Genomic DNA, 14,403 nt, shown 5'->3' on the forward strand with positions numbered 1-14,403 from the left:
AATTTCGGTCAGTAACATGTGTAAAATAAGAGGGCTATTTTCGTGCTTAAGCACATTTTTTGCTTAAGCAGCTCTATGAAATTGGCCCCTGGTGGCAAGTTACCCCAGCTATGAGTAAAACGGCAGGGGATGGAAAATTAAAACAGTTAACAAAAAACTATTAAAAAAAGACAGAACATGATACAAATCATGGAACAACTGTATAGGGCAAACAAGCACTACATGTACTTTAAAAAGCCAGTATACACAGCGTTGAACGTGTGGGTTTTTAAATACAGCAAGATCTGCGTCTGACGTGACACTTTAAAAAGGTCACAATTTGCTCTAATTTTTCTCGGCAGTCACGAACTCAATATTAAAAGGGGGCAAACATGTCGGTGAAACGATATTTCGAATTAAATCCTACCCTGTACAATCCACATTTTTTTTTTTAAATTCAGCAACCACCAATCGTGCATGAAATTTACCTTTAAAATGATAGACCTAATTTGTTTGTTTGGTTGGTTGGTTTATTTATGTATTTAACCTGGAATGCATTAAATAAATTATTGCATCGTTCAAAATCAACTATATACGTTGGAATTTTACGGTGCATCACGAAGCATTCAATAGCAAAATGTACACAACTGTTAAAGTCACCTGGAAGTGGTATTTTTTCAAAATAAAGCTTTTGTCACTAATATGTGTGTTTTGATGAGTGGAATGTGAATAAACAGTTAACTAAGGTTTTAAAATATCAGTTCTTATTTACAAATTTAAGAGTAGACCCCGACCCGAGAGGGCGCTGTTCGTGACGTCAATCGAGGCAGACTTTGCCTGTAATTCGTAGAGTAAACACAATTGCAAAGTACTTGTCGGACCAAGTCGTGAGTTTGTACGTTTTTTTTTTTGTTTTTTTCCGGCAATGCCGACCAGGTGCATTGCTGCTGAATGCAGAAAAACACTTTTTGAAATGTACCAACTCACGACTTGGACGTACATGTACTTTGCACGTGTGTTTACTATACGCATTGCAGGCAAAGTCTGCCTCGATTGACGTCACAAAAGGGGTAGGCGGAGTCAGCCCCCAAACAACTTTATATATTTTTTAAACATATAAATCGTGACAAACAATCACTAAAAAAAAAAATTATTGTTCGTAAGCATATACTCTTATAATTGAAAGAAAAAAATCCAGGTGACTTTAAACATGCCCTCTGGTTGCAATTGCTTTAAAAAACTTGCTCTTCCATTAATCATCGTTAGTCCATCCCAGGCAACCGTTTAATTTCTCAGAAGCCACCCGGAGGGCTGGGCTGAAAAGCATGAATACACGATCTTCAAGACCTCTGCTTTACAGACAAACTAAACTGTTAGACTGACGTTCATGGGATGCATGCAACCCGTTTGAAAAATGAAAAGTGTCTACATAAAATGCCGATTGTTATGTGTTTTCATGCTGAGAATGTGTATTGCTGAATGATTAATTGATTTCAAGTTTACATTAATTACAACAACATCTATCAAATAAATGTATTCAAGTTGCAATCACATTCTAAAATTTTACTTATTTGTAGTATAGGTGTCCTTATGTTGTGTTAATAATATTACTTATATAAACCCAAAGTAAGAAGTTGTCATGAGTCTTAAAATTAACATTGATAAATACATTTACGAAATTAACTTTGATAAATAAATTTACGATATTTACAATTCAATAACTATTCAATAAACTTATGTAACATTAGATTTGCGTGGACAGATCGATTAGACCTGAAACTTATATTTGAAAGTATTAACAAATCAGTAAGAAATTGCAAACCCTTTTAGGAAATATTAATTTCGAGAAGACGCTGCTCTCAGCGTTAAAGCATTTTGGCCCTTTTTGTGTTTTAGCCCATCTTTTCCCCTAATGATATTCTCGCTCTCGAATGTCCTTCAACTGTATTATTTAATTACACATCCAAACGCGCACGCGCCAGCAGTAACACAAAGGATGGTGAATATGAAACGAGAAGAAATCTTCAGTGTTAAATGCGAGGGAAAATCGTAAATTGGAGAAAACCTAGCCAGGCAATCAGGTTTTTCTTTTTGACTGAAAACCCGCTCCTCATGCAAGCTTTATCGTCAACAGATGTGAAAGGCAGGGAAAGAAACCAGTGAGCCAACCTATGCCCAAATATTTGATAGTTTTTTTGGTGTGTTTTTTAGGGGGGGAGGGTGTCTCCTTTTTGAAAATAATGTCAATAGCCCTGCCGCAGTACGTGCTTTAAAAAAAATTGAGATATGTTTTGATATGACACTTTAATTTAAGAATGTTAATTGGCACTACTGTTGAATAGTTTTTGAAATGTTGCTGTACAAACCGTTTTCAAATTATTCAAACAAAACCTTTCTTTTCGACTCAACCCTCGATTTCAATGTAAGCCGTTTCTGGTATCCGGAACCTTCTGGACCACCGTTTTACCGAGGTTAACTTTGAATCATACATCACCTCGTTCCGGTTATTAGAAAGGCTGAGCAGTGGAGTCAGCGAGCAATCAGATCCGGAGTAATCCGAGTCATCTGATGATGAGTCGCTCCAGTACACGGAATCATCGTCTTCAATGTTATTGTTCTTATTCTTCATCTTCTTCCCCTTTGGTTTCTTCTTTCCACCCGGAGATTTCTTCTTTCCACCCGGAGATTTCTTCTTTCCACCCGGAGATTTCTTCTTTCCACCCGGAGATTTCTTCTTTCCACCCGGGGATTTCTTCTTTGCTCCTGTCGATTTCTTAGCTGATCCTGGAGATTTCTTAGCAGATCCTGGAGATTTCTTAGTTGCTCCTGGAGATTTCTTAGCAGATCCTGGAGATTTCTTAGTTGATCCTGCAGATTTCTTAGCTGATCCTGGAGATTTCTTAGCAGATCCTGGAGATTTCTTAGTTGATCCTGCAGATTTCTTTGTTGATCCGGAAGACTTCTTTGTTGATGCGGGAGATTTCTGCGCCGACCCTCCAGATTTCTTAGCTGATCCCTTGTCTGACTTCGAATTCTTACTTGACTTCGAATTCTTGTCCGACTTCGAATTCTTATCTGACTTGGTTTTGTCCGACTTTGAATTCTTGTCGGACTTTGAATTCTTATACCCCTTATTCTTGCTCCCAAATTCTGGGAGTTCTGGGAGTTCAATATCACCCATCACATCATCCAAATCAAAGTCTTCTAGCCCTCCGAATCCTTGCCCTCCTGGTACATTTTGATAGACGGGTTCATTATTATCTTCGTCTCTAGCCTTCCGACTTCCGCCTCCACCCCTACCCCCACCTCGGGGTGCTCCACCCCCACCTCGGGGTTCCTTCTGAACGAGGGGTCTCTCCTCTTCATTCCAGTCTGGTCCCTGCGGTGAGTATTCAATACCGAAACTCTCTCCATCACTCTCAGTATCCTGATCCTCTACATCGTCTTGTTTCTTGGGCTTTTTCTTTTTTGGTTTGGAACTTTTAGTGTCGGAGAAGGGAAGTTTGTCTAGTATCCACCCAGGGGCCGTCTCCTCTGGATCATCCATGTCGAAGGCGTTACTGATGGACGTTTGGAGATAGCGAAGTAGCAGGAAAATTATCGTCTGGAAGAAATAAGCAAGACGTAAGCCTATGGCACATAAATTATGATGATGGTGATGGGGTAGGACTGACAATGGGGATGTGGGGATGAGGAGGACAGGATTGGGGATGATTATGGCGGGGATTGACCAATAACAAATTAGTATTAAATACTTCTGGTAATGAATACAATAATGTATCCCAAGTGAGCTTAATCACTGTAGCTCACAAGCCTGAGGAAGCCTGTAACCAAGGCTGCTTGCTAGATGTGAACCAGAAACACCTACTCTTCCATGCAAGGTTTTGCATTGGTTACTTCATGCGCACTATACCAGTACACGGGACCTACGTCTTACTGTCCCAACCGAACAAAGCAATCATGGATGCAAGTGTCATGACTGGGACTCGAACCCACACTGTGCTTGAGCTGAGTTCGGTACTCTTATCTGTTCGACCACGACACGCAAAATGTGTAATGATGATAGTTATGAGTTTAAAAATTCCCTTATGTTGAATTTCCCCAAATCTTCCTCTTGTTTGTAATATCGACCATCTTGAAACCAAGCTTCATTACAGACGGCCATGTTATACGACCTACCTGAATCAGGAATATCAGCATGATCATCAAACCAATTCGATTCAGCCTGACATTGAAATAGTCCATGAGGGCGGTCTTGCAGCCTCTTTTGTGGAGAGTATGTCCGGTGCGATAGTCGTATTTGAAGTGTTGATCGTTGTCATGAACGTGATGGTGGATGCAGGGACGGGCTGAATAAGAATCGCAGCAACTGTACGGGACGTCGTCGTTCAGGTATTTCCCGTCGCTTATTTTGCTAGAGGAGAAAAAGGAGAAGGGAAAAAAAGATTTAGATTTTGTTCACGATTTTGGGGGTTGAACAAAGAATTGACTATAGTGGGATTCCAAACAACAACCTCCAGATTAACGTGCCGGCGCTCTGACAACTGAGCTATCTAGCCCTATGTTGGCGGTGTCCCTATAATTTGTTCACCAACGTCTTTTACGTGCCCAAATGCAGCCTCTTTTAACAAAAACATCTCGCATTTCATTGATGTTACTCTATACTACAGAGAACCTAATACCTATTATCACTCCCTCTCAGGGAACCGCCTTTTCCCATTCCTCTCAAGCCGGAACCGCCTCTTCTGAGTGTATCCTTTCCTCCTCCCCGGAACGTGTCCCCCAGGGAGCAGAACCCCCCCCCCCCCTCCCCTCTCAGGGAACCACCTCTCTATCTCGGGGAGAGCGTCCCTCCTCATTCAACCACCTCTCCCCCTCAGTGAACCTACCTCCATCTGGTGGTACTTTGTAAAGGAGTGATTGCTTGTGGTACTAATACTGACCACTCCTTCATGAATCGGCATTGGAATGAGTGGGAGCGGCGATTCCCGCGGAGGGGGGGGGGGCACCGGTTCCATGTTGGGGGATCATGGAGTGGTGGTGCCCTGAGTAAGAGGGTGAGGTTCACTGAGGAGTGGTGTGAGTGATTAAATATTCTCATTTGGTGACATTGATTAAATTTTGAAATTGCTTATTAGGAGACTTTTGAGACGCTGCAGCGTCTCAAAAGTCGCAAAAAACTCTCGATTTGAGACTGCTGCGCGCATGCTCAGTACTGCGCACGCAGGTCTAAGCAAGCGCAACATTGTGAAAAAGGACCGTCTAAAAGTTTCTCATCGCCATAAATAACAACGATCTATAAATGAGAAATACACGCAATTACCGCGCATACCCCGTCCTCTTATTAGATTGACTGCACCTAGCCCTAGCGGCCTTACACTTTCGTGTTGTACTACAGTGACGTCCTGGACATTAGGGTACATTTCTGGGGCGGAAAAAAATCACAGCTTTATAACTCAAATTCTTCACAAATCCGTCATTTTCATGAAATAATGCAGCTCCCAACGTTAAGGAATTCCCACTTTTGTTCGTAACTCTCACACTCTGCCGAGTGTACGCAAGACGCACGACGCGCAAATTTTGAATTGTGTTGCGTGTTAACGCTGTGTGCAGTCAAGATACGGTGACCAAGAATTCATGCGTCTAAGCTTGCATCGTGCGTCTTGCACGCGAATGTATACGCGTACGCACGACAACAGACAACACTGTGAGAAAACGATCGAAACGGGAATTCTTTAACGGTGGAAGCTGCATTATTTCACGAAAATGACGGATTTGTGAAGAATAACTTACGATCAAAACCCACCGCAGAAAAACATATGCTGCCATGGAATGTGAATCTGTTGAAATTGGTGCTTTCTTGCAGGTAAGATTTAAGTTATGAAGCTGTGAATTTTTTCCGCCCCAGAAACGGGCCTCAATAGTTAGGACTCTGTTCCTGTGTACAGAGAAAGAGTCCTATATAGGGCTAGACTGCACCCAACCCAAAGTTAAGCCAAATAACCTTTGTACGTTGCTGTTTTGCAGGTCCAAGAAATCGTTTGAAATCCATTGTAAATCGAACCAATCTTCGTAGCCACTGTTTCCACAACACTCGAACTCAATCTGTAAGCGGTCGATCTCTGCCTTCGCTGTGCCGTTAGTCTTTACAAAGGAAAATTTCAAACAGTACAGTTAATCCTGTGAATACTTTTGGTGATTACTCAAAATACTTTGTTAGCATAAAAACCTGCTCGGTCACGAGCAGTGGAGAGCTTTGAATAGTATAACACATTGTGAGAAACGGCTCCCTCTGAAGTAATGCAGTTTTTCCTGTTTTGCTTTTGTTTTTTTAAGAGGTAACTTGTCACTCAAAGAAAGACTTCAGGCCTGAAGCCTTTTATTACATGCATCTGAAAGCAAACACATTCATTTTGTGCAACAATTGTGTTTTTCCTTCATTATTCTCTTGCAACTTCGATTCTTTCCATTTATACATTTGTTGGGATAAACCAAGTGAGAATACTGGTATTTGACAATATTACAAAAGGTGTCCAGTGCCGTAAAGGAACACGTTGCCTTGGATCGGTCGAGTTGGTCTTTGAAAAGCGTTTGTTATAATATGCATATGGGTAGAAAGATGCTGTAAAAGTAGAATACAATGATCCACATAAACATGCCTCGAAATTGCACGGTTTTCCTTTTACCTCGTCGACTAACACGGTCGGCCATGCTGGGGAGTCAAATTTTTGACTCCCATAATTGGCCGACCGTGTTAGTTCGCACAGTAAAAGGAAAACTACGCAATTTTGAGGCAAACTTGTGTGGATCATTGTATTCTACTTTTAAATTATCTTTCCAACCATGTGCATTTTATAACAAACGGTTACAAACACTTTTTTATAGGCCAACTCGTCCGATCCAAGGCAACGTGTTCCTTTAAACATGAACAAAATACAGCCTTCAAATCGGTTGTATGAATTGCGCAAAGCTCTCAAACCTTGTAGTTGTCCATGGCTTTGCCTAGGCCTGCAGTAAAGGAGTGGTGGAGTTGACGTCGAGTGGCGAAGCATGTACAAGCCGATATGAAGATGCAGACATTCAAGCAGACAAGGAGAAGGAGGTAGGGTAGAAGGAGACGTTTTAGAGTCCGTCTGCATAGGAGTATAGAAGATAGACAAATGTCACTGCACTTCTGGTAAGAATAGGCTGCAGGATTTTCACTCACAAAGTTGTGGGTCTGAATCCTACCAAGAAAACCACTGGTTTCACCTTGACTATATTTTATTATGGGCCATTGTCGATAGCTATACAGAATCACAATTTCACGATTTGTTAAATCCATAATGATCAACGTTAAACCAATGTTTGTATGAGAGATTGCCTGTTGCCAGCTTGTTGTTTATGTCCCTTTTCTTGTGGGAGTTTTCCAAAATACACAACTCTGAGACCTGCCCTCCGGACATATGGAGTCGTCCAGTCAAGAATATCAATGAGTATGACTTTGACTCCCCATCGGACATTGCACATTGGAGAAAACCATGAAATAAATAACCTGTGGCATGACGTAGTGGTGCCAGCATGATCAATGTAATTGCTAAGCAAAATTATTCACTATGGTAAACAACTCATCTTTAGATGAATCTTAGTGCTTTGTGAAATCCAGCCCAGGGCAGATAGAGAAAGTAACATGAAAAGAAAACAAAGCAAAAGCTAAGATGAAAAGGAATGTAAATCAAAACTGAGAAGGGGCTCATCTATGTAATGGGGCACTTTTGTGACGCTATATGGCAGCAGACTTTACTAGAGGTGAATCAAAGGCCCCTTTCGAAACCACGGCTTCAGCTTTGGATTCAGCTTCAAGCTCAATCCTCGCGTCTGAAGCCCTGAGCACCTATGCAAAACACGCATATTGTCAAAACAACCTCGGAGCCAGCCTATAGCCTGAGCCGAACCCCAAAGGCAAAACCGTGGTTTCGAAAAGGGTCAAAATATTCTCGGCAAGCTCAGCACTACATCAACACTGAACCTGTTAAGTCTGCTGCCACCAAGCATTTCAAATATCCCATTTCTTGTTGCAGTGTGTGGAAGTTCTCAACAAAATATATATGTTTTCTTCAAGAATGTTCTTTCTAAAAACATACCTTCTGGAAACGTCTCCAACACTATTACATAGCTTTCCTCCAGCCAGGTCAATGACTGCGGAGCAGGCACCGACAAAGATAAGCATAAGAGGCAGAATGTTACCGTTGTATCCCTCCACGAGATTCACCTGATGTGTGTGAAAAGGTGTACTTTATTATATTTCATTAAAAAAGGACAGAATATTGTCATTCAAAAGTCTCGTCCTTCAAGGTTTCTTTTTTACTGAAAGAAGTTTATACATCGAACAGCACAACTAGCGCCAATAACATGATAGATATAAAGCGAGAAGAATTGTTCAGTTTTAGATGTGGGCCGGGAAAACTCCAATGAGCAATTTTAAGATGTGGTGACACCATATTGGATTTTGGTAAACCTATCTGTAACCAAACCAGTGCAATCGACTCATATAGTGGCCACCGTATCTCAAAAGGCTAATATGGGGGGGGGGAACCCACACCATCAGGCAGGGACTCGAAACCCAATCTACATGTAGGCTTCGGTCTGAGGTGAAATTCGAACCGGGGTCTACAGGCAGAGGTAAAAGAAATGCCACAACCTGTATTTAGTTCCCTTTTTATAAGGGTCACCCTTTGCTGCAACTTGGGCCGTGACAAGAAAGTTTATTCAAAAGAGGGCGCTATTAGACGAATTGCGTACGCATTTCGAATTCGCCGGGAGAGAGAAATTTAATTGCCACCACAGGCAATCGGCAGCTCTTTATTTGATCATGCATTATGATAACAAACTGTTGATTCACATCTATCTACATTGTGTATGATTGTCTTTTCGAGCATCTGGACATGGCGAGAGAGAAGACAATGAAGGAATTTAAATTTTAGATGAGGGAGGAAAACCCAAACGAATTATTTCAGGGCAGTCACTGAGTCAGTTTGGGACAGAAAACCCCAGTGGGATTCGAACTGGGGTATATTATTACGAAAACCTTTGGAGTCAAACGGACCCTATGAAAACGCACAGCTCAAGCTGCACCACACAATGACTTCGGAATCCCCTGCTCTCTGGAGAACTATCCAACCGTTCAATAAACATGTGTTACAGTCATGGTCTCCTGTCCAATCTTACGTACACTCTTAACATGCTTAACATCATGTTGTGTATGTGTACGTTAGCGCACTTACCGGAAGCATGCACTTTATCACACACGCGAAAAGACTATAGTCGTTCCGAGCCACAGTCCCAAAATAACGCTCAAATTTGAATGGAGTTTTTTGTTTTCAAGAAAGATACGCGAGTGGTATCCTTAACCAATTAGAATGATTGTTTGTGTTACATTACTAAGGAGGGCAAAGACTTCCTGAAGCTACACCTTTTGGATCTAAGCCGTGTGGTGGCGCTATTCATTATCCTGGTGCCATGTGTTTTCAGTAAGATAACAGACAAATTATTCACAATCAAAAACTGAAAGTTTTTTTCAAACCATCTATCCAAATTTTTAACAATAACACTTACACTTCATGGTGAGTTAAAATTTTTAAATTTTTGGTTTTACGTTGCGAGAGACAGTCCGCCATTAACAGTGCTTATGCATGCACGACATTGGAGGAACGTCATATGTTTTTACACCTTTCATTGGTTGGTGTTTTATTGAATTTTCAGCAGCTAGTATGGCGTGCAAAATAAATCAAAAATATTATTCAATTACTACTTAACAAATTTAATGACATTTTTGTCCTAAGGCATTATGGCTACTTATACTATATTGTAATCCAGAGATATCATAAGGCATGAAAGTAAAACACCCCACTCCCCTTGAAGCACACACACTTCATAAAAATCCGTTTCCCCCCATTTCAGACCAGTAATGTTTGGTTTCAGGAGATAAGAAACCAATCTATGACATTTATCTTTAATGTAGACTTAATATTTATTACGCTTATCGGAATTTATTTACAGTATGCAGTTAATCAAAAAGATTTTTTTTTTTGTAATTTTTACTTAAAATGTTTGAATTTTCCCCCATATTGGCACACCAAAGAATAGTAACCACCTCAAGTGATCCATCTATTGACTAAAACAGAATGAAACTCAATCTAGCAGATAGTAATTTTGTTTTGAACTTTCGAGGTTGGATGATGTTTCTTTGACTCATTTGAATGTTGGCATAATAATGCACTAGTGATTTGTACCGAAAATCAATCATTTTATAAATGTTTGAGCATAACCAACGTCAGGAAACTTTATTCTCAGCATGATTAAGCCTGATGAAAATACAGACCGTGAGTAAACTGCATAGCTTCTGCAACCGGTGCAGCTTGCACAATCTCGCGGTAAACGGGAATCAAAGTTGGGGACCGAAAACATATGAGGGTCGATAACGTATGACGCTACGATATAACAATGAATTGAAGTTGGGAGTCACTGTGCAAAAAAGGGATTTTACACAGGAAATAAGCCCGATTTTGAGGTAGGCTAAATGCAATATTTATAATGATATTAGCGAGCCTAATAATTATGAAAGATTTCATCCTATTGGATATTTTATGAAAGTATAGTATCTTAGCATCTTTATGCTACCAGAACTAAGACAAATTTCAAAGATATTCTCAAAATTACGAAAGATGCACAAAAAAAACACGATTTTTTCCGGCAGTTTTTCCATTCATTGGGATACAGCGTGAAGGAAACTCTCGCAGTCGCAGGCTTAGTTCCCCAAGAAATAGAAGGCGTGGCAAGACACCAATACGCCACATGACTCCCTACATTCAGTGTACTGCAAAATTTCAGGCTACGAACTAACTTACCTTGGCCGCTATACGGATTCTGATGTAGAGTCCCACCACGATGATTGACATCCCGCACATTGCGCACAACCAGTGCAAAGTCAACAGCACATCGCATAATCTCTTTCGCCCTTTCTCGGTTATGTTGACTAGCAAAACTGCCATCGTGGTCTAGAGTCACTTGCACATTTCTTCGGTAAATTTGATCCTTCTTTTTATCTTGAAAAGGGATAATGTTTCATAGTAAAATGGTGAAAATAGTTGCTTTTTTACACCGAACACTCCATCATTGCGAACACGCCCATGAATTTTCTTTTGAAAACGTAAAAAGAACGCGCTTAAACAGAGAAGAGCGCGTACTATATTGGAAAGCGTGGATGAGGCGCATTCGCGTCTTCGCGTACATTGTTTGCACGAAGTCGCATTTTTTCGCGGTGTGCTAACCATTGACGCGCAGTACGCGCACGCGTCTGTTAAGTGTACGTGTATATCCATAGATATAGAATTAAATAACTAGATCGGCCGCGCGTACATACGCGCCATTGCCTGTGTAGAAAAAAATGTTGTTCGCCATGGACGCGGTAAAAAATTCACGTTCGAAAGGCGACGCGCGAAAATGAACACGGGAGATAGGCCTTTGACGCGCTAAATGTCACGTGCTGACGGCAATAAGTCACGTGCTGACGGCAACGCACAGAAAATGTACACGGGAGATAGGCAATGGCAGCCCCCCTGCCAAAACCCGCGTATGTACGCGCGGCCGATCTAGTTATTTTATTTTATATATATGTGTATATCATGCACAAAACTCTGAGAGATGATGAGGCGCGCGTAAAACCACCAACTGGAAGAACCAAAATGAACACCATTATGTGAACTTCTAACACTGATTTAAAAAAAACCCAAATATATTGGTGTTATTTTAACACCATACACCCACGGTGTCAGTTTTAATACCCTAGAGGGTCTTTCTCAAACCACGGCTTGGGCTCCGGCTCAGGCTTAGGCTCCGCGCGCTGTGTGCGCAGCTCGGCCTTTAGCCTGCATTTAAAGCGCGTATTGCTGCTTGTACCTGCACGCGGAGCCTGAGCCGGAGCCTAAGCCGAGGTTTGAGAAAGGCCCAGTTCTCCAGTTAAATAATGCTCTCGGCGCGCACGGCTTTTAACCTGACGATACAGATAACGAGTTGGGAAGTGGCGTATGATTGTGCAGCATGCGCGTGGTAGGCATAACTGGCCCACGCGTAAAAAGTAGTGTCAAGCCATCACACTTTTAAAGAGCTATTTCAACTGTAGGCCTGTCTTGAGGGGCGTCACACAGTGTAAACCATTTTTTGTTTTCAATGTAGAACCGTATACTTTTAAAGTTTTGCCATGAAATTACCGCGTAAGCCGATAGAAACTTGAGACCATTTTGACTTTGAAATTATTTTAAAAGCCCCTGGTCAGTGTATCCCCCCCCCCCCCTTGTCACTAGAATGGAAAGCCCAGCTGTAGGCCTATTTGGGCCGTCCCAACTAACCCAACTTTAACTTACTCAATACGAAGTCACTGTTGCTCTTCCGTTTCCCTGCCAACTTCCCGGTGCCATGAGTTTCTTTGGACCGACTTTGATACAAAGAATAAGAGTAGGCTTGTCATCATATAGGGGGCTAGTCATGAAAAATTAAATTCCATGTTAAAATTGACTGTTAGTAGCCTAATCTTCGTCCAAGATGGTACAAGTGTGCAGTGAAATCGTTTCGCACAGGAGTTGTTTCATCTCAAGTTGACGAAAAAATGTCAGTTTGATTATTTTGAAGCGATCGTGGGCGTCCGTATACACAGAGTTAAACGTGTGGGGTTTTAATACAGCAAGATCTGCTTCTGCTGACGTGACACTTTAAAAAGGTCACAATTTGCTCTAATTTTTCTCGGCAGTCACGAACTCAATATTAAAAGGGGGCAAACATGTCGGTGAAACGATATTTCGAATTAAATCCTACCCTATACAATCCACATTTTTTGAAAAAATACAGCAACCAACAATCGTGCATGAAATTTACCTTTAAAGTGATAGACCTAATTGGTTTATTTGTGTATTTAACCCGGAATGCATTTCAATAAAAGTCAGCGAAGTGAACTTGAAGGTTGTTTATTGAAGGAGTGGTGTATAGACAATGATGGATGGAGTGATCCATGTGGGTCATAAATGTTGTTTATAAATAATGCAATTATACATCATGCACTATTTTAAGCACGACACATTTCATAAAAATTTGACAACTGCGGATTTGAGGCACTGCACACTTTTGGTAATTGTCAAAGACCAGTCTTCTCTCTTCGTGTATCTCAACATAATTATGCACAAAATAACAACCCTGTGAAAGTTTGAACTCAATTGATCGTCGAAGTTGCGGGATAAGGGAGAAAAAACACCATTGTCACACGCAGTTGCTTTCAGATGCTTGATTTAAGGACCTCAAAATCTAATTTTGAGATCTCAAAATCAAATTCGTGGAAAATTACTTCTTTCTCGAAAACTATACGTTACTTCAGAGGGAGCCGTTTCGGCTCTCCATTGCTCATTACCAAGTAAATATGTATACTATAGCAACTATTTTGAGTAACTAGACCTACCAATTGTGTCCACTGCCTTTAAAAAGCTTTGCTTCACAACAGTCCTATATTATCTACTTGAGGGAGTCTCGATTAAAGGAAACGTTGCCTAGAATCGGACGAGTTGTCTATAAAAAGCGTTAATTGTAACCGTTTGTTATAAAATGCATATGGTTGGAAAGATGTTTTAAAAGTAGAATACAATTATCCACACAAATTTGCCTCGAAATTGCGTGGTTTACTTTTACTGTGCGAACTTACACGGTCGGCCATTTATGGGAGTCAAAAATTTGACTCGCATAAAAAATGGCCGACCGTGTTAGTCGACCAGGTAAAAGGAAAACCGTGCAATTTCGAGGCATGTTTGTGTGGAACACTGTATTCTTCTTTTACATCTTTCTACCCATATTCATTTTATAACAAACGGTTACAAACGCTTTTCAAAGACCAACTCGACCGATTTAAGGAAACGTGTTCCTTTAAGACTGCTGCCTTAGTGGTGAAGCGAAGTTAAATGACTACTTCTTGTTATTGTGTCTTTCACACTGCCAGCCTGGCTTAAGGCTATAGGGCTACAGCTATAGGTTTTCCGTTATGCGTTTAGGTGTAGGACGTCACTTAGAACACCATTAGCAACAGCCGTAGCCGTATAGATAGCTGTATCCGCCAAATCGGATACAGCCATAGGCCCTTTTCGAAACCACGGCTTTGGCTTTGTATTCGGCTTCAACCTTGAGGAGCCCCGCGAGTGTTTGGACAATGCGCGTGCTTTGCGTAGGCCTCTATACGTGCTCGGGGCTTCAGACGAGAGAAAATGAGTCTCAAGCTGAATCCAAAACTGAAACCGTGGTTTGGCGAAGATAGCTGGTGAAGATAGCTGGTATCGCTTTTTCACTATCATACCTTCTTACGTCAATGGGGAAAAGGGGCCATCGAAATCAAACTTGAAAACTCTGTAGGGG

At 41.2% G+C, this 14,403-nt stretch overlaps 1 protein-coding gene across 1 annotated transcript; it reads right to left on the reverse strand.

The window, feature by feature from the left end:
• Positions 1-518: 518 nt before the first annotated feature.
• Positions 519-11,173, reverse strand: LOC139938435 (uncharacterized). The gene is made up of 6 exons (XM_071933965.1): positions 10,866-11,173; positions 8,103-8,230; positions 6,959-7,112; positions 5,984-6,123; positions 4,159-4,393; positions 519-3,583 (listed from the first exon to the last, which is right to left on the reverse strand). Exons 1-6 carry the CDS (start codon positions 11,007-11,009, stop codon positions 2,384-2,386), a joined length of 2,001 nt encoding a protein of 666 aa, XP_071790066.1. The 5' UTR covers positions 11,010-11,173; the 3' UTR covers positions 519-2,383.
• Between the last annotated feature and the right edge of the window lie 3,230 nt (positions 11,174-14,403).

This window comes from Asterias amurensis, chromosome 1 (assembly GCF_032118995.1).
Source record: "Asterias amurensis chromosome 1, ASM3211899v1".
Lineage (NCBI taxonomy): Eukaryota > Metazoa > Echinodermata > Asteroidea > Forcipulatida > Asteriidae > Asterias > Asterias amurensis.

Coding starts and splice junctions, on each gene's coding strand:
- LOC139938435 (XM_071933965.1), bottom strand. CDS start 11,009: ATGGCAGTTTTGCTAGTCAACATAACCGAGAAAGGGCGAAAGAGATTA. Junction 6,124..6,958: donor AAGCCATGGACAACTACAAG/GTTTGAGAGCTT, acceptor TCCTTTGTAAAG/ACTAACGGCACAGCGAAGGC. Junction 3,584..4,158: donor TGCTGATATTCCTGATTCAG/GTAGGTCGTATA, acceptor TATTTCTTCCAG/ACGATAATTTTCCTGCTACT.